General features: G+C 49.7%; 2 protein-coding genes across 2 annotated transcripts in view; both read left to right on the plus strand.

The window, feature by feature from the left end:
* The window catches only part of LOC133762794 (uncharacterized), a 133064-nt gene extending 131924 nt beyond the window's left edge, over window positions 1-1140 (plus strand). The window contains exon 6 of the mRNA XM_062195730.1: window positions 879-1140. Coding sequence (XP_062051714.1) covers window positions 879-1140 — 262 coding nt within the window. The remainder of the gene's footprint in view (window positions 1-878) is intronic.
* A 358-nt stretch (window positions 1141-1498) lies between these two features.
* ARHGEF4 (Rho guanine nucleotide exchange factor 4) overlaps window positions 1499-25335 on the plus strand; it is a 70741-nt gene continuing 46904 nt past the window's right edge. Inside the window, exon 1 of the mRNA XM_062182765.1 lies at window positions 1499-1573. Within this exon, the coding sequence (XP_062038749.1) occupies window positions 1516-1573 (58 nt within the window). The 5' untranslated portion in view covers window positions 1499-1515. The remainder of the gene's footprint in view (window positions 1574-25335) is intronic.

Raw genomic sequence — 25335 nt, forward strand, 5'->3', positions numbered from 1 at the left:
GCTACAGGAACTGGGCTCCAAAAAGGGAAAGCAGGGGGATCCCCACTCTTCCGGTGCCCACCCTGTGCTAGCCACCGTGTGGGAGCTAGGCATGCCCCTCTTATTTCGCCCGCAGCACCCTTCCTCCTCGTGAGCAGGAGCTGGGCAGGGGACTGGGGCGGCGGACTTCCCAGCCCTTGCCGGCCGGCCTCCGAAGTGGGAGCAGGTGCCACTGCCTCTGGCCTCCTGGAGTTTGTGTCTCACACCGAGCTCCAGCGCGCGTCCGCATCGCACCCTCTGGGCACAGTCCGCCCAGGAACCCGCAGAAGACTCTGGAGAGCCTGGGCGGGGCAGCGCCGCGGCACCGCCCTTCCCTCCCACACACCCGAACCCCAGCAGAGAAAACCACGCAACCAACACCCCCTCACTGTGGGTTCTGGGCCGCATGCCACGTGGTCCCCATGTTGCCCCTGCCAGTCACTGGACTCCTCCACGCGCTCCGCAACGCTGCTGGGCGCGTTCCGGGACCTTACTGGTCCCGGCCCCTCCGCCCCCGCACAGCACGAGACCCGCGCGCCGCGCAAGCACTCGGCGGATCCGGGACAAGGGCGTGCCCCAGCCGAGCGTGCTCCCCAGGCGGCCGCGTCGGCTGCCCCAAGAGTCTCTGCCCCAGAATGAGCCTGGCCACCCACCCGCGTCCCCGCCCCAGCCGCCCCGGAGGAAAAGCGAGCGCCCGCCGGCTCTACTCACCGCCTCCCGAGGATGGCTCCGTCCCGGTCCACGCGTCTGGACGCTGGCGGCGGCGCGGCCCCGCGGGTCCGAGGGCGGTCCGGGGCCCCCGCGCGCCGCGCCCGCGCCCGCCGCCGCCGCCGCCGCCGCCGCCGCCGCCGCCGTTCTAGGCTTGCGTGCGCGCGTGCGTGCGCGCGTGCCGACCGGGCCCGCGACCCGCACTGGGGTCGCCGCCGCGGCTCAGCGCCCGGCGGGCTGGCCCGGAGCGGGCGGCGAACGGATGCGTCGCGCCTGGCCCGGTGGGCGCCTGGCTTCGGAGACGCGCGCATCCGCGCGCGCCCGTCCCGCGCCTGCAGAGAGGGTCCCCGCCGCCGCGCCACCGCCACGGCCGCACAGCCCGAGCGGGCGGCGGCCGGCCGGGAGCCTCCTTAGCGGAGCCCCATGATGTCAGCCGGCCGGGAGCGGCGGCCGCGCAGCGGTGGGGATGGGGCCGCGGACGCCGCGCGGCCGCCTGCACGCCCCTCGCCCTCGGACGGCGGCGCCCACCCCAGCCCCGGCTCGCGCGCCCCGTCGCCCGGCAGCCCCGCCGCCGCCGCGCCGCCGCCGCCCCCGGCCCAGCCTCCCCCGAGCCTGTGGCTGGAGCTCGGGCCCGCCTGCATGAGGGCGCAGCAATGCCCCAGCGAGTCGAGCGGGCAGACGAGCGGCGGCGACCCCGGCACTAGCAGCAGCAGCAGCGCCGGGCTGTCCCCGGGCTCCGACTCGGACAGCAGCGGCGTGGTGTGCGGGGGCCGCGGCGGCAGCGGGGGCATGCGCGGCGCCCTGTCCCGCTCCTGGAGCCTGGAGAGCCTGCGCTCGGCCACCGCCGGTAAGGGCGCCGCCGCCCTCCGCGCCGCCTGTGCCCGGTGCGCGCGGTCTGTCCCCTTGCGCTCCTTCGCCTCCCCTGCCTTCAGCACCGTCTTTCCTCTTCCTCACTCGCTTTTCTATTTCTCATTTCCACCGCCCGGCCCCTTCCTCCCCATTGCTTCACCTTTATGTTTTTTCCTGGCTTTCTTCTGATCCCCACCACGCGCCCCAGTCCCATCCACCCCCTGCCACCTGCCCATTCTTTGGTCCATTTCTAACCGGTGGCCACCTGTTACGGCCTGGGGGCCACGCGCATCCTCAGCCGGGACACTGAATGTGTAAGGTGAGACTAGAATTTGGTCCTTGGGTGCGCTCTCTCCCGGCCCTTAACTGCTTGTTGGTGACCTATGGCACTTGTCTGGCAAAGCGGGGGAGAAGGGGAAGCAGAGCCCGCTGGTTGAGGGTGGTCAGGTGCGCCACCTGTCTGTGAGGGTGCCAGGTCCCGTCCCAGAGTCTGAGGCTTCCAGCCCAGAGGAGGCTTCTCCCAGGGCCTCTGGAGTCAGAGTGCTGTTCCCCAGGACGGGCTGGCTCTGGTGTCTCCTGGGACCCTGTGCTCCTGTAGTGCGCCCCTGCCTACCTGGAGTGCCAGATTCTGGCTACTGAGAGGAGGACTTTGGCCCTACGTGTGAGTGGAGTGAGGAAGTCCGGGGCGGTTTTATGATTGGTGGTCAGCTACCCTCAGTTCCTTGCTGCCCCGGGCTCACTCTTTATCTTTCACTTCACACCACACAAGCATATCGAGCCTCCTCTGGAGCCTGGAAACCAGGGAGGGAGCACATCCCTGGTGCTTCTTGGTGAGGCTCCGGGGAGTGCCTCCGAAGGCTTCAGCACCTCCACCCCTCGCCCTGCAGGTGTGGGGCCACAGCATCCAAGGCAGAGAGGAGCTGAGGGCCATGCAGCCTGCAGGGTGCGCCCCTCCCCTGGCGCGAGCCTGGGCCCTGCTGGGGAGGAGCAGAGATCAAAGAGCCTCTGGCAGGGTTCTGAGAGCATCCAAAGGGACAGATCGGGGTTTGGCCTTTCCTGCTGCAGTCAGTGAGTTAGGAAGAGGAAAGTGTCTGTGCGGAGCACTCCCTGACTCCCAAAACAAGTGCATGGAACTCGAGGAAGCAGAATACCCCAGCCATCGGTGTCTCTGCCAATTGAAAGTTTTTCATGGTTCTGCGTCTCTGAGTCCTCATCCCAATTCCCTCCTCCCCGGTGCTCAAAGAGAACCCCTTTTGGAGAAAATCCAGCTAGGTAATACCCTAGGTGGGACTTGAAGCAAAGTGACAAAGGACCCCTTCCCCCTCTCTCTGCCCTAGCAGCTTTCCTTCCACCTCTGCAGAAGCTGCTCCCGCCTCAGCAACTACAGACCCGGCCCAGGAGGCTCAGGAGGGAACCCCAGTCCTGGAGAGTCCCCCTTCTTTCTTCCTTCTATCCCAGGGTACATGCACCGGTGAGACAGGTGGAGGTGGCAGAGAGCTGGGTGTTTTAGACAACCCTGCTATCCAGGAACTCCCCCGAATTAGCTCGAGGGCACTGAGGCAGCCCCAGGTGAGTTTCAGAGAAAACAGCCACGTTTGTGTAAAGGCCTGGTGGGGGTGAGGCGAGAGCACAGGTGAAAGCTGAGCCTCCCCCCCCCCCCCCAGGCTGCCTCTTGACGACCCTGGGGCTGCCCCTGCAGTGGCTTTGAAAAGCAACATGATGTAGCAGTGATGCAAGACCGGGAAGTGACTACCATGCCCCGCACAGGACACTGGACCCCGGAGCAAGGCTCCATGTGCCTAGGCTGTACTCTGTGGCTTGGGAGCGCTAACTACAACCATCCACTGGGCACTGGGGAAGGCATTTTACATCACGTGCTCCTCGCTGTCCCCACTCCTGCCCCTCCAGCCACTACTTCCTACCATGACTGGGCATGCGTCAGCAGTAATCGGTCCCCAGTGTGTAAGATACTGCTGTGTGTGTGCTGTAGAGCCATGTGAACCTGTGAAGCTGTGCATCCTTCCCCACTGGATTCCTGCCCAGAATTAAGCCTGGTGTCTTCCAGCATCCAGAGTAGGCAGTGCGTTAACTCTGCTACAGTGGTGCTAGCTGTTAGCCACCCTGGGGAGGAATTTTGAAAACAGGCACTGGACAGAATTCTCTTTGAATCTGTGGTTTTGGAAAAGGCTGCCAGGGGGAGGACTTAGTAGAGAAAGGAAAGGAAAAAATTTTGATGCATTTTTCATAGTCCGAGAACAATGCTCTCTGCTACTATAGATAGGAAAGTAGACTCAGAGAGGTATAGTAACTCACCCAAGGCTGCCCAGCGAGCTCTGTGTAAACATAGCTTCAAGCCTGGATCACCGTGACTCTGACAGGTTGGGATCTCTTGCTGGATTTGGAGTAGGGAGCTGTACCAGCCCAGTGAGGCAAGGTCATGTGCTGTTTTGGTTGGCATGAGACTGGCGCTCTGGCTCCACACTCACACTCTCACTATTGGTACCAACAGCCGTGGCTTTGTCCTGGATGGCAGCTTCCCTGTTTGCAAAAACAAATTAAGATCAAAGGTCTGACATCTTTTCTAGTCAACGGTACAATTATCTGATGCTGGGTTAGGTATTGAGTTGGGATGGGTCATTCCTAAAGTTAGCACTGTGGCCTCTCGTACCTCTGTGGAACTCTACTTTATGGCTCCATGACAAAGCCTGTGTGTTTTGTTGAGCTCGTTTCTTTTTGCAGAAAAGTTCATAATTCCCAGGCAGGCATTTCTCGCAAAATTCACTGTCGTGGGGGGCCCATTGTTAAACATTTTCAGAGTTTCCAGCAAAAAGAGAGGCGGTACTCAGGAGTGGGGCCGCAGCTTGCCGAAAGGGTAGAACAGCAGACAGGGAATCCGGCAGAAGCTACAGATTCTGAATTGCAAATTACATGTCCAGCGCTGACATTTTCCACTGACGTGTCATCCATTCTGCTGTGGAGGAGACTTTTCTGGAAGGCAGAATCTGGACATGAAATGTGGTTGACAGGGGAGAATGTCCATGTCCCTTCTTTCTGCCCCAGCGTCCACGTGTCCCCCCGAGCGCTGGCACCTCTGGAGCCCTGGGCTGTTATCACATTGCTATGACTTGGCTACGGCTTTTTAAATTCTCACTCTCTGTGTGGGTGTCATCTGACAAGCTTAGTTCTCAGTGTGGGTTGCTGAGGTTGACAGCTTTCACCACAGGTCAGTGTCATCTGGTGTCTTCTAAGGAGACGATCCACGGCACCTCCACGTCTCTCAGCAATCCTCGGAAGCATAGGTCTGCTCAAGTGGGAATCCAACAGACATTTAACACCTGTTGTGTTCAAGGTGCAGTCCCAGGCAACAGACGTGGAAGATGAAGCTCGCACGATGCTTGCCCTTAAAGAAATCACAGCGCATGGCAATGAGTGTTTAGCCTTGTGGTGAGACATCCACAGCCGCGGTGGAGTGCCAGGATTCCATTCCTGGCTCTGGCTCCAGCTTTCTGCTAACGCAGCCCCCAGGAGGCTGTGGTGATAGCTAAAGTAATTGGGTTCCTGCCACCCGTGTGGGAGACCTGGATTGAGTTCCTGGCTCCTGGCTCCTGGCTCCAGTCCCAGTCCAGCCCTGGCTGATGCAGACATCTGGGGAATGACTCAGCAGATGGGAGCTCTCTGGCTGTCTGTCTGTCTCTGTCACTCTCTATCTCTCTGCCTTGTGAATAAAATGAATTTTTTGAGAAGCAGCCGAGTCTCCCCATGATACATGACGGAGGTAAATTCAGTGGGGTGATGTGTGAAGGGTGCCAAAGCTTCCCTCGGCCAGGGATTTGCTGGAAGGACTCAGAACTCAAAACTGGTGGCTTATTACAGTGACAGGATCCAGATTCAAAGCAACAAAGGTAAAAGGTACATGGGGCAGGGTCCAGGAGCAGCTTAGGCACAAGCCCAAGTGTCCCCTCCCATGGAATCACATGGACTACACTTGACTTGCCCAACCACGCTACGTGACATCATAGGTGAATCTTGCCAACCAGAGTTTCCCCAAACCTGGTATCCATTGTTTTTAGTTGAGGGTCAGTTATGCAAGCAGGCAGTGCCCGTAAGACTGGCTCTCCTTACTCAGTCTCTGCCACCCCCTCCCCCCAGAGGTCATGCCCTTACAGAGTGGCTCAAGGTCCCCATCATAAACCACATTGTTAGCAGCAACCATCTGGCACGGCCAAGGCCCCAAGTGTGCAAAAGCACTCTGATCAAGCAGGAAATTCCAGAGTGATCTGCCGGGACTTAGTCCAGGACCAGTTCTTTTTTCAACTTTTAATTTTATTATTTGAAAGAGTTACACAGAGAGAGGAGAGGCAGAGAGAGAGAGAGAGAGAGAGAGAGATCTTCCATCTGCTGGTTCACAACCCAGTTGTGAGCCTCAATGGCTCGAGCTGCGCTAGGAGCCAGGAGCCAGGAGCTTCTTCTGGGTCTCCCACTCAGGTGCAGTGGCCCAAGCACTTGGGCCATCTTCTACTGCTTTCCCAGGCCATAGCAGAGAACGGGATCGGAAATGAAGCAGTCGGGACTCGAACCGGCCCCCATATGGGATGCCAGCACTGCAGGCGATGGCTTTACCCTCTTTGCCACAGTGCCAGCCCCCAGTGCCAGTTCTTTCTTTATGGTGTGTAGGGTTTGAACATCTCCCCCAGACTTTACTGCATGGATGAGGAAGCTCAGAACAGGGGAAGGGGCAGGGAAACCTTCTCAAGAAGGTATTGCTTGAGGTTTAACACCTGCAAGTTGACTGTGGTAAGCAATAGGAAGAGATACGTGTGTACGAAGGCAAAGGAAATGTGCAGGAAGGAGGCGTGGGTTCACTGCGCACCAGTGCCAAGCACGGCAGGGTCTCTGTGCAGCCATTACAGACGGGGGAATGACGAGCATAGCAACAAGTGAGGCTGCAGACAGGAAGACCAGGCTGTGGCTCCAAACTAAGAAATACGGGCTCACCGTGATACTCAGAGCCATGGAAAGTTTGAGGCCGAAAGCGCGTGTGGCCATATAGGCTCACTTGCTCCTCTTTCTTTGTATTTCTGTATTTTGGAAACTCTTGCAATGCACACCTCTTTGGGGAGAGTTCTGAGAGTTTTGATGTGAATGCAGTCATTTACCCCCCCACCCCCACCCCACCCCGTCATCACACTGCGGGAGACATTTCCCCACTCCGGGAAATGAATGCTGTCCCTTTGTAGTCAACTCCTCCCCCACCTCTGGTCCTTTGCTAGTTTGTTCTTCATCCCAATGGATTTTCCCATTCTGGAATGTCATAGAAATAGCATCATAGCATCTGGTATCTTTTGGGTCTGACTTCTTTTATCTATGCATTTAAGGTTCATCCATGTTGTTGCGTTTGTCAATGGGTTTTTTCCTGTTGTGGTTGCTTTGTTGATCCATTCACTAGTTGTAGAATATGTGGATCGGTACCAGTTTTCTTGCTGTTGCAGATTAAACTGCTGTGAACACTGGTGTATGGGTCTTTGTATGAATATAAGCTTTCATTTCCTTTGAGTGCATTGCCTGGTCTTATGGTAAGGGCAGGTTTATAAGAAATTGCCAAGCTCGTTTTCCTTTCTTTCTTTCTTTCTTTCTTTTTTTTTTTGACAGGCAGATGGACAGTGAGAGAGAGACAGAGAGAAAGGTCTTCCTTTTGCCATTGGTTCACCCTCCAATGGCCACCGCGCTGATCCAAAACCAGCAGCCAGGTGCTTATCCTGGTCTCCCATGGGGTGCAGGGCCCAAGCACTTGGGCCATCCTCCACTGCACTCCCTGGCCACAGCAGAGAGCTGGCCTAGAAGAGGGGCAACCGGGACAGAATCCAGCGCCCCGACCGGGACTAGAACCTGGTGTGCCAGCGCTGCAAGGCGGAGGATTAGCCTAGTGAGCTGCGGCACCAGCCTTTCATTTCTTTTTTTAAAAAAATATTTATTTATTTGAAAGGCAGAATTACAGAGAGGCAGAGTGAGAGAAAGAAAGGTTTTCCATCTGCTGGTTCACAACGCAGTTGGCCACAACAGCCTGAGCTGGGCCAATCTGAATCCAGGAGCCAGGAGCTTTTTCCAGGTCTCCCATATGGGTGCAAGGGCCCAAGGACTTGGGCCATCTTCTACTGCTTTCCCAGGCTATAGCAGAGAGCTGGATAGGAAGTGGAGCAACTGGGACTGGAACTGGCACCCAGATAGGATGCTGGCATTGCAGATGGCAGCTTTACTTGCTACGTCATAGCACCGGCCCCTCATTATTCCTTTTTAAGATTTATTTATTTGGTTAAGAGGCAGATTTACATAAAGAGAGAGGAGGGACAGAGAGAGTCTTCCATCTGCTGGTTCACTCCCCAAACGGCCACAACGGCTGGAGCTGTGCCGATCTGAATCCAAGAGCCGTGAGCTTCTTCCAGGTCTCCCAGGGCCCAATTCTTCTACTTCTTTCCCAGGCACATTAGCAGGGAGCCAGATTGGAAGTGGAGCATCTGGGACACCTAATGATGCCCATATGGGATGCTGGCACTGCAGGCAGAGGTTTAACCCACTACACCCAGTGCCAGCCCCTTTCATTAGTCTTAAAGGACATAGTTTTGGTATTGTATCTATGATATCTTTAGCCTGAAGTCACTGAGAGTTTCTCCTATGTTTTCTCCTAGAACTTCTGAAATTTTAATTTCTGTATTTAGATGTATGATCTATTTTGAACTTATAGAGATTGGGATAAGGGTCAAGGTTCCTTTTCCTGAATATACATATCTAGCTTTCCTATCCTTTCTTCATGGATTGCCTTTGTATGTTTGCCAAAAACTAACGATCTGTATGTGCACAAGTCAACTTCTGTTCTCTGCTCTGTTCCATGTTTCTTTAGGTAGGTGTGTCTTCCAATTTTGTTGTCCCTTTTCAATATTGTTTTAGTTATATTCTCTTTTGTGGTCTTTCCACATACATTTTGCAATCAGCTTTTCAGTATCCACGAAATATCCTCCTGCCGTTTTGACATAGATTGTGATCAGTTTTTGGAGAATTCGAATCTTGACAGCACGAAGTTCCCCATTTCGTAAACATCATACTCCTGAGGTGTGAAAGGGAAGCCGAGAACTCCCCAGCCAGTCTCACCTGTAGGACCCATAGGTTTTGGTGAAGTCCTTTCTCCTCAAAGTTTCTAAAATTCCTAGACCTGCCAGAAAGTGACCTAGGACTGTATGAGCCAGATACCAGGCCAGTTTTTCCAAGAGGGCTTTGGCCACGTTGCCTCTATAAAGTCCACCAGAACTCCTGACATCTGGCTGGTGATAATTTAATTAAGCAAGCATCGTTCTCAAATTTGACATTTCAGACAAGTCCTTGGTAGCATAACCACTGTTTCTTATAGATGTCCTGTTAACAGAGAGGACAGATTCTTGCTGAACTCAAATAATCATATCTCCATGAAGATAAGACTACTCAATAGGAATCAATAAATTCTGCAGGGATGAGGCAGGGAGAAAAATAGATACTTGACAAAGGTTTCATTTCAGTTTGCAATAGCATAGTCTACTGAATGGCTGTGAGTTAAAAGTAACTTAGAAGAAAAAGAGGTTTCAGAAAATAGAACATGAAACTATCAACAGTTGCAAGTAAAAGCTGCACCAATCCCTCCGTAAGTCCTTTGGCTCTATGGTCTTTATCTGTGTGCTCCATGTCTGCAGCCTACCAAGGTCAAAGATATTTGGGGAAAAAAATGCATCTCTCCTAAACATGTATGGACGTTTTCCTTGTCACTGCTCTCTAAATAATGCAGTATAATGATATACAGCATCTCTATTGCATTAGGCAGTAAAAGTGTAGAGGAGGATTACGTGGGTTGCCTGCACGTACTGTGCCATTTCTACAAGCGGCTTGAGCATCACTGGGTTTTGTCGTCCTCAGGGGGTCCTGGAACCCATCCCTGCAGACACTGAGGGACATTTTAATCATTAATCCTTACTTTGCTCTATCTAGAATCCATAGTCTAGTAAACCCGTCTGCTTCTCAACTAAAGTTCTGGAAAGCCTGACCCAGTCTGCTACTGTGGTCTTGCCGTTGTTTATGCAATGTCATTAGAAGCCCAAAAGTACCTGGCATGGTCCTTTTCAGAGGACACTGAGACAGCCTTCTTTGTTGAAAACAAAGCGCTCGGGCCAGTAGTCAAAGCATTGGAACAAAGCATAACACTCTTTGTAAACTATTAGTAAATAGCATAAACTGGCTGGGACTAACTTATTACTGTTAATTTTCACAAATGAAAGATCCGTTTTTGTTATTCTCATAGCAAGAGCAGTGCAACGGACAAGGAAGTTTGGTTGTTTCTGACTTAACATGGAAGTTTTGGACATCATCAATTATAAACATGATAACCCCATCTTTAAGAAGACAGCTAACATTAATTTAGAAAAAAATGGATGAGTAGAATCTTTGCAGAGAAAAATACCCTTCAGATATAACATGTAATAATCCTGGCAAAACTGTGCCATGAATATACCAAGCATATGGGTAGGATAGACTAAAATAATATAAAAACTCAATCAAAAGTGCCTGTAAGAGATTCAGGGAGTCTGGTACACTAGGCATTAAACATCTCTATATTAAACTCCTTACATTTTTATTCATCATGAACTCCCAATTGAACACCTCTGGCCTGCAAGAAGCAAGATTCTGACTGAAGAAGTAAAGCTAAGTCAGATTAACAGTTGAAAAACAGAGTTAAGGACTGACAGTTCTACCCTACTGTTAAGGACTGACAGTTCTACCCTACTGTTGTTTGATACCAGTCAGAGCAGGACCAGGAGAAGCTTCCTACAGCCCGTTCCTGAACCGTTCACATGAAGCTTTCCCCATAGAGGCCCAGCCAGCGAAGGCTAAGCGTCTTCCGATTCCACAGCTCTGCTCCCTGTTGGCGTCACCAGCGGGAGCATGTCACGTAGAACCACGAGTGTCCAGCACTTGCCTTTTCCACAAGGTAGAAGAACAAATGTTCTATGATTTCCCCTGGAGCCCTCTGGGAAAACTCAGTCAGTTTGAGGTGCAAGCGTTCTCATTTGATCTTGGAAAGACAAATTATCAGAAGTGGTCAGGAGGTTAGAAGACTAGTTAAGACAGGGTCATGAGATACCAAGAACAGTACTTGGTCCCTACTGAACCAAGGCAACATGAAATATTTTTAAATAAACACGATCATAAAGAAATGTGGCTCTTCCCTAAGTTAGAAACTTTCATTTTTTTGAATAACCAAGGACATGACAAAGTCAACATGAGGCACAGGAAATGATTCTGATAACACACAGAATTTCTGCTATCTAGGCAGAATACACAGAGGGCAACTGATAACCTTTTACAATAACTTATTAAGAGCAGACCAATGACCCAAGAAAAATGTTTCTATTTTAACAGGGAAAATCAAATTCTTTCTTTTTTGCACTGGGATAATATTTCATGCTAAAACTCTTTTTTAAATTATTATTTAAAAGCCCATAAAATCTTAGAGAATTTTGAGCATGACAAATAAAATTTCCTTTTGAGATATCTTCCACCACTTTCTTCTTACATCTCTTATGTACAACTTCTCAAAGTAAAAAAAAATAAAATAGTCACAAGCAGATCAAACTATATGTAACCTCTCTGTAGCATATAGGATCAAAAAAGGATATATAACTAATTATGTTTAATAATCAATGATTCATTATCTTATTTTGAAATGACCTAGCTATTCACCATCTATTAACTAACTCCAAGATTTTAAGTTTCCTGAAAGTCTTGGAATTATCTTTCCAATTTATTGTTAAGAGTTAATCAGAATAATGACTCAAGTTGATCAACCATAGATGTACATTTTTTCATAATCTTGAGCCTTTTAGAATGCTAGGTTGTTCAATCATAAAACCTATGCAAGTTTTTTTTTGACAGGCAGAGTGGACAGTGAGAGAGAGAGAGAGAGAGAGAGAGAGAGAGAAAGGTCTTCCTTTGCCGTTGGTTCACCCTTCAATGGCCGCCGCGGCCGGTGCCCTGCAGCCAGCGCACTGCGCTGATCCAAAGGTGCTTCTCCTGGTCTCTCATGGAGTGCAGGGCCCAAGCACTTGGGCCATCCTCCACTGCACTCCCGGGCCACAGCAGAGAGCTGGCCTGGAAGAGGGGCAACTGGGACAGAATCCGGCGCCCCGACCAGGACCAGAACCTGGTGTGCTGGCGCCGCAGGCGGAGGATTAGCCTAGTGAGCCTCGGCGCCGGCCTCTACACATATATTTAACACTTGTAAATCAGAGAACATGTAGCTGTATTTATTAAACCAAATATTAAACTGCACTTGACAAAAGTATATCTAAATTATATGAACTTGAATACATAACATGCTTATCTATAAGAATACCTCTTTTTCTCACATTGTAAGCATTTGAGAATCAATTTCTTTTTTTTTTTTTTTTTTGACAGGCAGAGTGGATAGTGAGAGAGAGAGAGACAGAGAGAAAGGTCTTCCTTTTTGCCGTTGGTTCACCCTCCAATGGCCGCTGCAGCTGGCGCATCGTGCTGATCCGAAGCCAGGAGCCAGGTGCTTCTCCTGGTCTCCCATGCGGGTGCAGGGCCCAAGCACTTGGGCCATCCTCCACTGCACTCCCTGGCCACAGCAGAGAGCTGGCCTGGAAGAGAGGCAACCGGGATAGAATCCGGCACCCCGACCGGGACTAGAACCCGGTGTGCCGGCGCGGTAAGGCGGAGGATTAGCCTGTTGAGCCATGGTGCCAGCCAAGAATCAATTTCTTTAACTTCCGTTAATCTTAGGAATATTCAGTTTATACAAGTGCCAACTTATGTCTAAGGCAATCAGAACAGAGCTCCTTTAAGAGGTTTTATGTCAGATTTGGTAATGCTGTCTGGAGTTAGAAAATTATCACACACATACAATGAGAGAGAATGGCTTTTCTGAATTACAGACATAATAAACATACCGTCATACAGAGAGAAAGCTTAAGCCTCCACTTACAAAACTTCATTTATTGGTCAAGGATAAATACAGAAATATGAAACTCACCAGCCTGAATAAGCACCTCCCATTGGGCATGAAATGCTTCATCAATGTGAGCTCAAGATAGACAAATAGAAAAGACCAGCAAACCAGCTTCTCTGCCATCTTTCACTCAACAGAAACAAGATTGCTGTACACTGGTAATCCGATCACAGAGGCCAGGCGTGAAATCAGAAGCCAGCCCCAGAGCTCAACAGAAATGCAAATTGAATATTTACTGTGCAACCAAATGGACACAAGTCTAGAGCAGAGGGCCAGGAGTAGGCTACACCATTGGTTCCCCTAGGCAGGAACATAACTGCACTGGACAATTACTAACATGGTTTTATTCAGGCTATTGCACTAGGGAGAATAGGGGCCCGCACAGTGGTGCAGCAGGTTAAGCTGCCATCTGCAGTGCCGGCATCCCCATATGGGCACCAGTTTGAGTCCTGGCTGCTCCACTTCCAATCCAGTTCCCTGCTACTGTGCCTGGGAGAGCAGTAGAGGATGACTCAAGTGCTTGGGCCTCTGCAGCCATGTGGGAGACTTGGAAGAAGTTCCTGGCTCCTGGCTTCTGCCTGGCCCAGTCCTGGTCACTGTGGCCATTTGGGGTGTGAACCAGCAGATGGAAAATTCTCTCTCTCTCTCTTTCTCTCGCTCTCTCTCTCTGTCTCTCCCTCTCTTGCTGTAACCAAAAATAAATAAATAAATAAATATTTGTTTTCTATTAATTAAAGTAAAATAAATAAATCTTTTTTAAAAAGAATATTCTCTCTATTTTTTAAAAGATTTATTTATTTATTTTGGAATTCAGAGTTACACAGAGAAAGAAGGAAAGACAGAGAGAGAGAGGTCTTCCATCTGCTGGTTCACTCCCCATTTGACCGCAACAACTGGAGCTGCACCGATCTGAAGCCAAGAGCCAGGAGCTTCTTCTGGGTCTCCCACGCGAGTACAGGGGCCCAAGGACTTGGGCCATCTTCTACTGCCCTCGCAGGCCACAGCAGAGAGCTGGATTGGAAGTGAAACAGCCGGGACTTGAACCGGTGCCCATATGGGATGCTGGCACCGCAGGCAGCAGCTTTACCCACTACACCACAGCACCAGCCCCAAGAGAATATTCATGAGAGGACCCTAGAAAAGCAGGGAGGGGCAAGTGTTTGGCACAGTTATGAATGCCCACATCCCACATCAGAGTGCTGGGTTCCACTTCCGATCCTGGACTCTTGTTAATGTGCACCCTGGGAAGCCACAGGTGTTTGCTCAAGTACTTGAGTCCCTGCTTCTCACATGGGAGACTAGGATTGAATTCCTGGCTCCTGGCTTTTGCTGGTCCAGCCCTGGCTATTGAGGGCATTTGAGGAGTGAACCAGCCTATGGAAGAACTCTGTTTCTCTGTCTCTTGCCTTTTAAACAAATAAAAATGAAGAAAAGATTTAATTAAGATTAAAAGGTGGCAGCACTGGGCTCAGATCAATTTCAGCATTGTTGGGACTGTTAGACGTGTGATTCTGCTTACCTGAGATGTTTGGTAGGATTCAGCAATGCAGCCAGCTGGGCCTGGAGGATTTTACTGTTGTTACTGGGAAGTTTTTGACTTGAGTTCAGTTGTTTTAATGTTATCATATATATAGGCGCGTTCGCCTTACAGACTATTAATAGTTTATATCTTTGCAAGGATTGACCCATACATCTAAGTTGTCAGGTGAACCTAAAGTATTCATTGTATTCTGTTATGCTTTTAAGTCTGTCCTTCTTAATAGTAATAGTGATTTGTGGGATTTTAAAAAAATCTTCCTCTAAAAAGTTTTACTTATTTTATTTGAAGGCCGGAAATAGAGAGAAGGAGAGAGAAAGAGAGAGAAAAGAGAGAGAGGGGAGAGAGAGAGAGAGAGAGAGAGAGAGAGAGAGAGAGAGAGAATCTCCCATTCACTGGTTCCCTCCCCAAATGGCTGCAACAGCCAGGGCTGGGCCAGGATGAAGCCAGGAGCCAGGAGCTTCTTGTAAGCAGTAACTTTACACTCTATACTGCAGTGCCAGCCCCCTCCATCCCCTTTTATTTTTCAGTAAGCAAAGCAAGATTTTATTGAACTAAGAAGCCTCCTGCCACAGCAGTGTGGGTGGAGGCAGGGTGGCCCCAGCGTTTTAAAAAATTTTAAGTCAATTGGCTAGAGGTTTATCAGTTTCAAAAAATCGCCTTTTGGTTTCAGTGATTCTTTTCTATCTGCTTTTAGTTTCATTGATTTATTCTTTCATAATTATTTAGTATTCTTCTAGTTTCTTCAGGGGTACGTGGAGACAATTGGCTTGAGACCTTTCTTTGGTGTTGGAACCATTTTAAAGCTATAAGTGTTCCTCTAAGCACTGCTCCAGCTGCATCTCACAGATTTTGATATGTTGCATTTTCATTTTCATTGAATTAAGCATATTTTATGACTTCTCTTGCAATTTCTTCTTTTAAAAAAAGATTGATTCATTTATCTGAAAGGCAGAATTACAGAGAGAGGGGAAGAGACAGAGAGATCTTCCATCCTCTGGTTCACTCCCCAAGTGGCTGCAATGGCCAGAGCTGCAGCAGGCTAAAGCCAGGAGCCTAGAATTCCATCCTGGTCTCCCATGTTGGTGCAGGGGCCCAAGCATTTGTGCCATCTTCCACTGCTTTCCCAGGCCATAGCAGAGAGTTGGGTAAGAAGTGGAGCAGCTGAGACTTGAACTGGCACCCATATGGGATGCCAGTGTCACATGGAGCAGCTTAACCTGCTACACCACAACTCAAGCCCCACAATTTCCTCTTTTATCTGTGGGTTATTTTAAAGTATGTTTATTTAGTTTCTAAATTTTGGAGATTTTTATCAGGACTTTTTATTGATTTCTAGTTTTGCTTAATCATGGTCAGAGAACATAGGTGATTCACTTAAAAATGTGTTCAGCTTTATTTTATACACATAATATGGCCGTTCTGTTGTGGGTAATGGGGACCCCCCAGCAGGTGTACTCCAAGCTTTTGTCTGCACACATGGCAGAATTCATGGAGGAAACATAAAGGTGTGCAGGAAAGCATGATTGGTTGAAGGGCTGGTACACACTGAGACTGTGGGCAACCTCGCTTCCCCAGGGAGGAAAGGCTGCTGCTCCCACCAAAGTTGGGCTCATCCTTTTATAGGGTAAAAGGTGGTGCCCTAATTGAATATTCAGATGGGGTGGAGTTTGGGTGGGGCTTGAGGACCATTGACTTCCATGGCCTCTTTTCTTGAGCAACCTTACAAGTGTCATGGCGTCTGGTACACTTGGAGCTGGAGCACACACATGGTCATCTCCAGGAAGGTGTGCTGGCATATTGTGCATGATGAGAAGTGAGGCTCAGGTGTGTGATGGGGAATGGGTGTGCTGAGCCTGCAGCCATGTTGGATCTACACGAAGGGGACCAGGTTTGGGGGGTTGTGTGGGGATGCATGGAACTGTGGCACAGATACGACTGGCAGTCTCTTAGATCCTCTTTGCTCACCAGCTACCTACTTGCCCACATCATTTCTAGGTTAACATTTTGTGCAAATTCTGTTTTAAAAGGTCTTTTCTATATAAGGAGAGCAAGTAGGAATTCATCAAGAAATGAGCTGAGCTGGGGAGAGCAGGGCTGCAGGGCGTTGGAGTCATCTGTTAAGACAACAAACCAAAGCAAAAGCAGCAGTCAGACTGCTCATCACGTAAGCAAGAGGAGGAAGCCCAGGCTTCCCCACTGCTCTGCTTCTGCCCACGGAACAAGCCAAGTTGAAGAGCAGGTGTATCAGCACAGATGGAATTGTCTCACTGAACGGGGCTCTGAACAGAAGGCATCTGCAGTTTTATGGACCCAGGAGAGCCACAGGTTGGGAGCAGGGGCTGGGATGGATGTGGAGAAGCACTGGTGCTGAATCAGAGCAGGGCCAAGTGTCTTCCTGGATCTGTCTTGTGAAGTTTCAGCATTCACATCCAAGGGAGGCCTTCGCTGGAGGCCCGGATAAAGAGGCCTCTGAATGGCTGCAGCTGGGTATCACTCTGGTCAGGGGCCCGAAGCCTTGGCTGCAGCCCCATGCAGGGACAGCAGTGCTCTGGCCTTCGTGATCACCATGGTCAGGCCTGAAAGATCACAGGCTGGGTTTTGGCCTGGAGCCAGACTCCTGAGTCTGTTGTCATCATTCAAAGCAAGATGTGATTGTGGCCTTGAGCAAAAACGTGAACAAATGGGGAGAGGGAAGGAGACAGAAATAAAAGATGCTGAGGAGGTGGTGTTGTCACAACTTGATCAGCAAGCAGATTGGGGTCATGGGTTGGGTTTCCTGGAAACAGGCTCAGAACTTGGAAAGCAGCATCTTTGGAGATCAACACCCACAAGGTGGGGGAAGGGGAGGGAGCAGTAGAAGGGAGGGGAGAAGCCCAGCCATGATGTGGACCCAGCAGTGACCTTGACCGACTTCCCAGGGCACTGAGCAGCCAGAGTGGTCCTCCTGAGTTGTCTCAGCTGGGGTGAGAGGAGACAGCCTTATCTTTCCACATCAATGTTCCATCCGGGGGAGGGACCAGGGCAAGGGCATGAAGGGGCTGTCCCGAAGGCTTTCTGTCATCAGCCAACAGCATCCCGGCTACAAGGCCTCCTGGAAGCGCTCACAAAGAGCAAAAGAGAGGCATCTGTAACTCCAGGGGTCTGACTTGGTGCCTGCATGATGAAGATGTGCCTGCCAAGGTGGGAGCCTAGATGCACAGGGCTAGGGGAGCACAGTGCTGAGGTCTGGACTGTGCTGACAGCTTGGGACTCAATCCACAGTCGGGGTTGGGGCCTCCTCTTCCAAGTGTACAAGGAACTAACTGTGCTTGTCATGTTATAAGTTTCTGTATCTCCTGATGCTTTGACATCTTGGGACCTGGAAGAGCCTGCATGTCCCAGGGCTAATTAGTTTGTTCTTAGAGACAGCAAACACTCCCCTGAGAGGCCGCTCTTCAGATGCAGGCATACCCCCTTCCTCGGCAGGGCTCTCATCACGCTGAGGCCAGGTACCAGACAACCAGGGACAGCCTCTAGCACTGATGCGATTCCGCGAGCACTCTTGGCATCTGCTCACCCCATGTGGCCCGGCCTCTTCCACAGAAACCAGAGTCAAGGCTCCTGCCCGTGCCTCCCCCACTCCCTGGTGCTGCCTTGTGTGGCCCTGGGTGGCAGTTGTACCTCCCATTCCTGGGAATCTGTGAGCTTTAGCTTCTTCCTTCATGACAGTCGTTTCCATGTCTCTGTGTCTTATTGTACCGATGAAAGCAAATCCCAGGTGCATTTAAAAACACTCATTACCCTGGAGGAATTGCTCAGGGGATCTCGGACTCTAGACGTCTCTCTCTCTCTCTCTCTCCATCAGGAAAGAAGGTCCTTGCTGAGCAGGTGCAAATGAGGGGAAGGAAGGGCAAATGCCTTTTCATTGTGGAGAGTTCTGTTTCATTCTCACTGCGGTTCTACTGTATAGCTCAGAGGAAGGGGAGCTCACCGAGACTGAGTAACTGCCCCATGGTGGCCCCATCACACAGCGCGTTAATAGAGCAGTTAAGGACCAGCATTTGTGGTTGCACTGGGTTAAGGCACCACCTACAATGCTGACATCCCATATGAACGGTAGCTAATGTCTTATCTGCTCCACTTCTCTGCTGATGCACCTGGGAAAGCAGCAGAAGGTGGCCCAAATGCTTGGGTCCCTGCCATCCACACAGGAGACCCTGCTGCAGTTCCTGGTGCCTGGCTTTGGCCTGGCCCAGCCCTGACCATTATTACTGCTGTTTGGGGATTGAATGAATGTGTGGAAAATCAGTCACTCTCCCTTACCTTCTCTCTCTCTCTCTCTCTCTGTAACTCTGCCTTTCAAATAAATCAACAGATATATTTAAAAAAAAAAAAAAGGCAGAGTAGCTTAGATTTGGCCTCAGGTCTGTCTGCCTTCCACATTTGTTCCATTACATCTGCCTCTGATCTGAGGTTCCAGGAACAAATGATAAGATGGTGCAGAGAGAGGTTGTCCAAGGCAATGAGTGTGAAGGTGAAACTGGAGTCGCATTCTGGCGCATCCCAGCAGGTATGGCCGAGCAGCACATTAGTCTTAAGGGATGCTGCTGGCTTAGTCTGTTTTCTGTTGCCAATAACAACATACCACAGACCAGGTGACTTTTAAAGAAGGTCAAGGTCAAGGTCAAGGCCCTGCATTGGGTGATGTCTTCTTGCTGGCAGGATCCCCACACAGCACAGGGCATCCTTTGGTGAGAGTTGGTAAGCGTATGCAGGGATCTGTCTTCTCTCTCTCTCTCTCTCTCTCTCTCTCTCTCTCCTTCCTGTAAAGCCACCAGTGTTCACCCTCACAGCCTTATCTATTCCTACAGTCAGGTTAGGTTCCTGCCCTCTCAGCTCCTCACACTGGGGATGAAATTTCAACACCTGGAGCCTCGAGGGACCCTCAGACCACTTGCAAACATACAGAGGCACTCCAGAAATTTCTTGGGAAAACAGCATCAGAAGCTAAATTTCTTTATTTGGCCCAAGCTATTTTTTCAAGTGTGCATAGTTTTTTCATAATACGCTTTTTCCATGACCTTTTTGAAAACCTGATGAGTTTGGAGAATGCAGGTTAACTGTCTCGGTTATGTTTGCCTGCATTCAGGAGTCCTCAAAAGTCATTTGGCCTCAGAATCTGTGTGTGTGTTCATCTGATGAACTGGTGGTTCTGAGAAAAGCACGTGGGAAGACTGAGCTAGCACCGTAGTTTCCTGCCTGCACCTGCACCAGGCTGCTGCAAGCCCCTGCCTGGGCTCTGAGCTGGGGGAAGGGCCTGGGCTGGCTGGCAGGTAGGAGGGCTTAAAGGACCCTTCTGAGTTACAGTTGCTGACGTCAGCCAGTGCTGGTGCCGGCCAATGAGCGCCGTGAAGACAGATGCGGAACACCGTATTCCAGAAAGCTCCAAAACTTAGACAACCCCCCCCAGGAATCCAAAAGCCCTACCTGAAAACCTGAAGAAAGAAAAGACGGGGACCGATCATCATTCATCCACCCATCCTGGACTTTTTGGGCTGCTGTGATCCCATACAACACTTGCTTTATGAAAAACAAAAGGGGAATGTTAGTAAAATGGTGCTGTCTTATCCGTGGTGCCATTTATGCCCAGACACCACCTTAGGCTCTGGCCCCTGAGACCACCTTGCACAGTGAGCTTCGGTCCTGAGCCCCATGGCCCAACCACAGGTGTCAGCTCCACCCCCACCCTAATGGGATTCACCCTGCCCCCTGTGAAGGTATAATAGGACCTGTTTCTCCCACATGGGCTCTCCCTCCTGATTGCTCTCTCTCTTACTCTATCACCCTCTTCCCTAGGCCCATTGGGCTTCCCCCACCCAACAATAAACATTTCCCTTTAAAAAAAAAAAGAAGACAAGATGGGATCCTTAGACTGGAGACAAGAGATGTAAAAGAAGAGGCCTAGGCAAGAGCAGAGGTGTGCTAGGGGAAAAAACCAAAATACAGTCTGGCTTACTGAGCCCGAGAATCAGGCAATAGTATGAGTGTGTGTATGTGTGTGTATGTGCATGTATGTGTGTATGTATGTGTTATGTGTATATATGTGTGTATATGTGTTTATGGTGTGTGTGTACACATGCATATGTATATATGTGTGCATGTATGTATATGTGTATGGGTATATGTGTATGTTTGTGTATGTGTACATATATGGTGTGTGTATATGCATGTATGTATGTGTATATGTGTGTGCATTTGTGTATGTGTATATATGCATGCATGTATGTGTGTATGTATATATATGTGTGTATATATGGTGTGTGTATGTGTATATATGTGTGTATGTATATGTATATGTGTGTATATGTGTGTAAGTGTATGTGTGTATATGTGTGTGGTGTGTGTATATATGTGTGTATGTATATATATGTGTGTGTATATATGGTGTGTGTATGTGTATATATGCATGCATGTGTGTATATGTATGTGTTTGTGTATGTGTGTATACATGTGTGGTGTGTATATGTGTATTGTGTGCATATATGTGTATGTATATATGTGTATATATGGTGTGTATATGTGTATGTATGTGTATATGTGTGCATTTGTACATGTGTGTATGTGTGTATATGTATATATGTGTATGCATGTATATGTGTGTGGTATGTATATGTGTGTTTGTACATGTGTGTGTATGGCATGTGTGTGCATGTGTGTGTACATATGTGTACATTTGTGTTTGTGTGTGCATGTATATGTGTGTGGTATGTGTATGTGTGCGTGTGTTTATATGAGAGGGTGTGGTAGAGTTTTGTGGTATGTGTGGCACATGGTGTTTTATGTGGGGTGTTGTGCATGTACATGTGTGCTGTGTGGTTTTGTGTGTGTTGCATGTTTACATGAGTGCTGTATGTTGCATATGTAAGGTGTGTTGTGTGTGTATGTGGCATTTGTGTGTGTTGTGTGTGTCCTTTCCCCTTCTCTGGAAATCAGTGACTTCTCGGGGGCATCAGAGGCAGCCCACAGGGTCCAAGGTCAAATGTAGCAGGCTGTGCACAGAGAGAAGCCAAGCGTCCCCTGTGCTCACGTCCAGATCCCTGGAGAGCATCCTGACCACAGCACCGTCTGAATCCCTTTGTGAACCAGACAGACCACGTTCCAAGAGCAATCAACGACAGCGCTTCGAGACTCGCTAAAAAGATGCTATTTATACACGTGAAGCGCCGCAGACACAGATTGCTGGGAAAAGCAGCCCAGACAAGGTGCTGAGGCGTTAAAAAGGGGAGAAAATCCTGTGCAGCAAAGGCTGGCAGGGATCTGAGGTGAATGTGTGTGGCAGTGCAACTGTTATGTGGTCAGGAGGCTCCAAGGGGCCACCCTGGTGACCACAGGACAGAGCTGGGAACCCTCCATCACCAACCCCGGGGGCCCAGCAGAACATAAGCGAGCACCCTCCTCTAGGACTCACTTGATTTCTTCAATGCCTTCTGCTTCATTTCTGGTTGCAGCCACCTGCCCCAAGAAAGCAAGATTTTAAAGGGGCAAGATGAGAGACACAGGGGACATTTTGGACATAGGAGTGGCTTAACCATTTTGGTAAGCCCCTGTTCTCCCAGTACCACCCTCATCCCTGCCTTTTAAAGTGTACTTGTGTATTCAAATATTACTTGAAACGCAGAGCAACCAAAAGAGACAGAGACAGAGAGAGATGCCAACCATCAGTTCACTCCTCAAATGCCCACAACAGACAGGCCTGGGCCAGGCCAAAGCCAGGAGCCAGGGATTCCCCTCTGGGTCTCCCATGTGGGTGGCAGGGACTCAAGTACTTGAGCCATCATCTGCTGCCTCCCAGGGCCCACGGGAGCAGGAAGCTGAGTCGGGAGCAGGAAGCTGTGTCGGAAGCAGAATCAGCACTCGATCCCAGGCACTCTGATATGGGATTCAGTGGTTCCTACCCCTAACCCATTCTCCCCTGCCTCTGCCAGTTCAGCAGGCTTTGCAGTGTCTTCTCTTCTTCCCTCCCTAGGCCATCAGGAGCGCTTGGTTCACAGGGGTCCAGGGGGTCTGCACTGAAGCCCGAGGGGAAGCTGGGAAGATCACTCCCTTGCTTGGTCCTGGAAAGCCGCAGAGCAGTAAAACTTCTTACACATTCCATCACTCATCTCCCAACCCAGCCAGCTGACTACGGCTCCTCTGTACTTTTTTTTTAAGATGTATTTATTTACTTGAAGGTCAGAGTTACACAGAGAGAGGAGAAGAGTTGGCCACAATAGCCGGAGCTGGGCCAATCTGAAGCCAGGAGCTTCTTCTGGGTCTCCCATGCAAGTGCAGGGGCCCAAGCACTTGGGCCATCTTCTACTGCTTTCCTAGGCCATAGCAGAGAGCTGGATCATAAGTGGAGCTGCGGGGACTCGAACCGGCACCCATTTGGGATGCCAGCACTGCAGGCAGCGGCTTTACATGCTACACTACAGCGAAGGCCCCGGCTCCTCTGTAGTTAACACATTCTTCCTTCACCCGGCAAAGACCGGGAATATGCAATGGAAAGATACTGTGTATTTTCCATGACCTTTTTGAAGATGCATTCCTCTCTGCCTTGGTACTCAGCAGCCTGCTGCTGATCAGGGACAAGGAGCATAGGCGTTGTGCCTGGTCCCAGCAGTGCAGGGGTGGACTGTCATGGGCCCTGACCTCACCTTTGCAGGCCCACACTGCAGCCTGAGAGCCTGCACAGGGAGCAGAGAGTCTGGGGCCAATGCTGGAGCTCCTGGCCCCAGCCCCATCTGCGCCAGTCAGAGGGAGGTGACTCAGAGGTTGGAAGGCTGCCCAGCATTTCTGGGTTCTGGAAGGAACTGACATGATGGCAAAGTTCTTCCAGTGGTGCTTTTCACGGGGGTCCTGTGCTAAGAACCCACAAGCCCCAACAGTGGGCGCTCTGAGCTATGTCAAGGCCATAGTGATGGTGGGATTTTTTTTTTTTTTTTTTAGTGGAAAAGTAGCTTGTGAAAGCAGTGAAAGATACAGATTAATGTTCTATACATTAAACTTATTATTTTCTTTTTAAAGATTTACTTATTTATTTTTGAAAGAGTTGCAGAGAGAGAGCAAAAAAAAAAAAAAAAAGAGAGAGAGATTTTCCATCTGCTGGTTCACTCCCCAAATAGCACCAGTACTGGGCCTGGCCAAAGCCAGGAGCCGGGAGCTTCATCCAGATCTCCCACGTGGGCGCAGGGGCCCAAGCACTTGGGCCATCTTCTGCTTTCTCAGATGCGTTAGCAGGGAGCTGGATCAGAAGTGGAGCAGCCAGGACTTGAACCTGCGACCAATTGAACACCAATGTTGCAGGCAGCAGCTTTACCCTCTATGCCACAGCACTGGCCCCTATTATTTTAAAAGAGACAAACCTTAGGGAGTACTGGAATACTATCAAAGATGCTGGACATGGGAGCCACACAGCCACTGGGTCTGGATCCCAGCCATGCCTCTCACGGTGATAAACTGACAGGTGACCTAATTCTCCGTCCTTGGGTTTCTCATGTGTAAAATCAGAATTAGCACCTAGCCACAGGATTTTCATGAGGACTAGAGGGAGTCCTGTGCATGAAGCACCTAATTAATTTACGGCCTGCCACACCACCAGTGCCTGCCCAGTCAGTCGATGGGATGGATGAGTGGCTCTCTGGTAGGAAAACAAAGTCAGGTCGTCTGCTGTGGATGAGTCCATGTGTCTGCCCAGTGAGAGCCCAGGGACCCTGACAGTCCACCTGCAGAGCTGCCTGGTGCGGAGGCCAGAGATCCCCCCGCTCTCTGGAGTTAGGAAAGCGCCTGCCCCGTTGGCCTTGAAAAGCCAGAACTCACAGTTCCAGGGCCCGGCTCAGTGGGCATTGTCTGGTCCCAGGAAGCATCTGGGCCCTTTCTTGGTAGAAATTAGGAAATGAGGGTCACCTAGGCAGTGGTACACGCAAGCAGGTGAGAGTAACTCTGAGGCTGAGCGGAGCACTCGGTATGATTGGGTTTTATTATTCCAAAAGTAAGATGTGCTTATTAACAGGTATTTTAGAGAAAAACATCACATACAGTCTCACAGCCAGAAGCAATTCTATTCACATCTTGGTGTATATTTGGCCAATCTTCCTTGTGTGTACAAACTTTTTTATGAATCAAATGGTGATCATAGCATGTTTTTTTCATGACAAAGTTTTCCCTCCACTCGATAATATATTGTGAGATTCTCTGGGTGTCATTAAATATTCCTCACCACATCCGTTCCGTTCTTTGACGTTTAACCTTTCTGTGGCTCAGACGTGTGTTATAAATAGCAAGTGAGTGGATTTTCAAGTCCGGTGTGATAACCGTTGGCTGTCAGTGTAATTATTAACATGTGCCATCTTCATAATCACTTCCTTTGTCCCACCTGTTTTGAGTTGCATTTTTGCTTTTTCTTTTCTTTTCTTTTTTTTTTCTTTTTTTTTTTTTTTAGCTTTTGGGGATTGGGGGTTGATTATGTTTTGTTTTCCTATTTTTCATCTTCTGTTAACTTTACGTATGTACACTCTTAGTATTATTTCACTGTCTATCCTACAGATGATACCATGCAGCCAGCCCTACCTTTTTTTTTTTTTTTTTTTTTTTTTAGGATAGATTTATTTATTTGAGAGGCGGAGTTACACAGAGAGATATCTTCCTTCTGCTGGCTCACTCCTCAAATGGCCACAATGGCCAGGGGCTGGGCTGATCCAAACCCAGGAGCCAGGAGTGTCTTCCGGGTCTCCCATGTGGGTGCAGGGCCATCTTCTGCTGCTTTCCCAGGCCATAGCAGAGAGCTAAATCAGAAGTAGAGCAGCTGTGTCTCGAACAGGCACCCATATGGATGCTGGTGCTGCAGGTGGCGGTTTAATCCACTATGCCACAGCACGCCGGCCCTAGCTGTAGCTTTTAAAAGCCTCGTATATAAGCTAGTACCTTTAGCATTTTCCCAGTGTGTTTACTCCCTCCTGACCTACAGGCCATTGTTATATATTTTAATTCAGCAACACATCGTTGTTTATAGTCAGTGATCATTTGTACTTCCTCATATGTTTGCGTTTACATTGATCTTCATTTCTTCCTGAATCTCCACCTTCCTATCTGGGACCTCCTTCTTTCCATCAGGATAAACAGGACTGGTATTTTCCTTAAGGTGTATCTGCTGAGGCTG

The sequence above is a fragment of the Lepus europaeus genome, chromosome 1 (assembly GCF_033115175.1).
Source record: "Lepus europaeus isolate LE1 chromosome 1, mLepTim1.pri, whole genome shotgun sequence".
Lineage (NCBI taxonomy): Eukaryota > Metazoa > Chordata > Mammalia > Lagomorpha > Leporidae > Lepus > Lepus europaeus.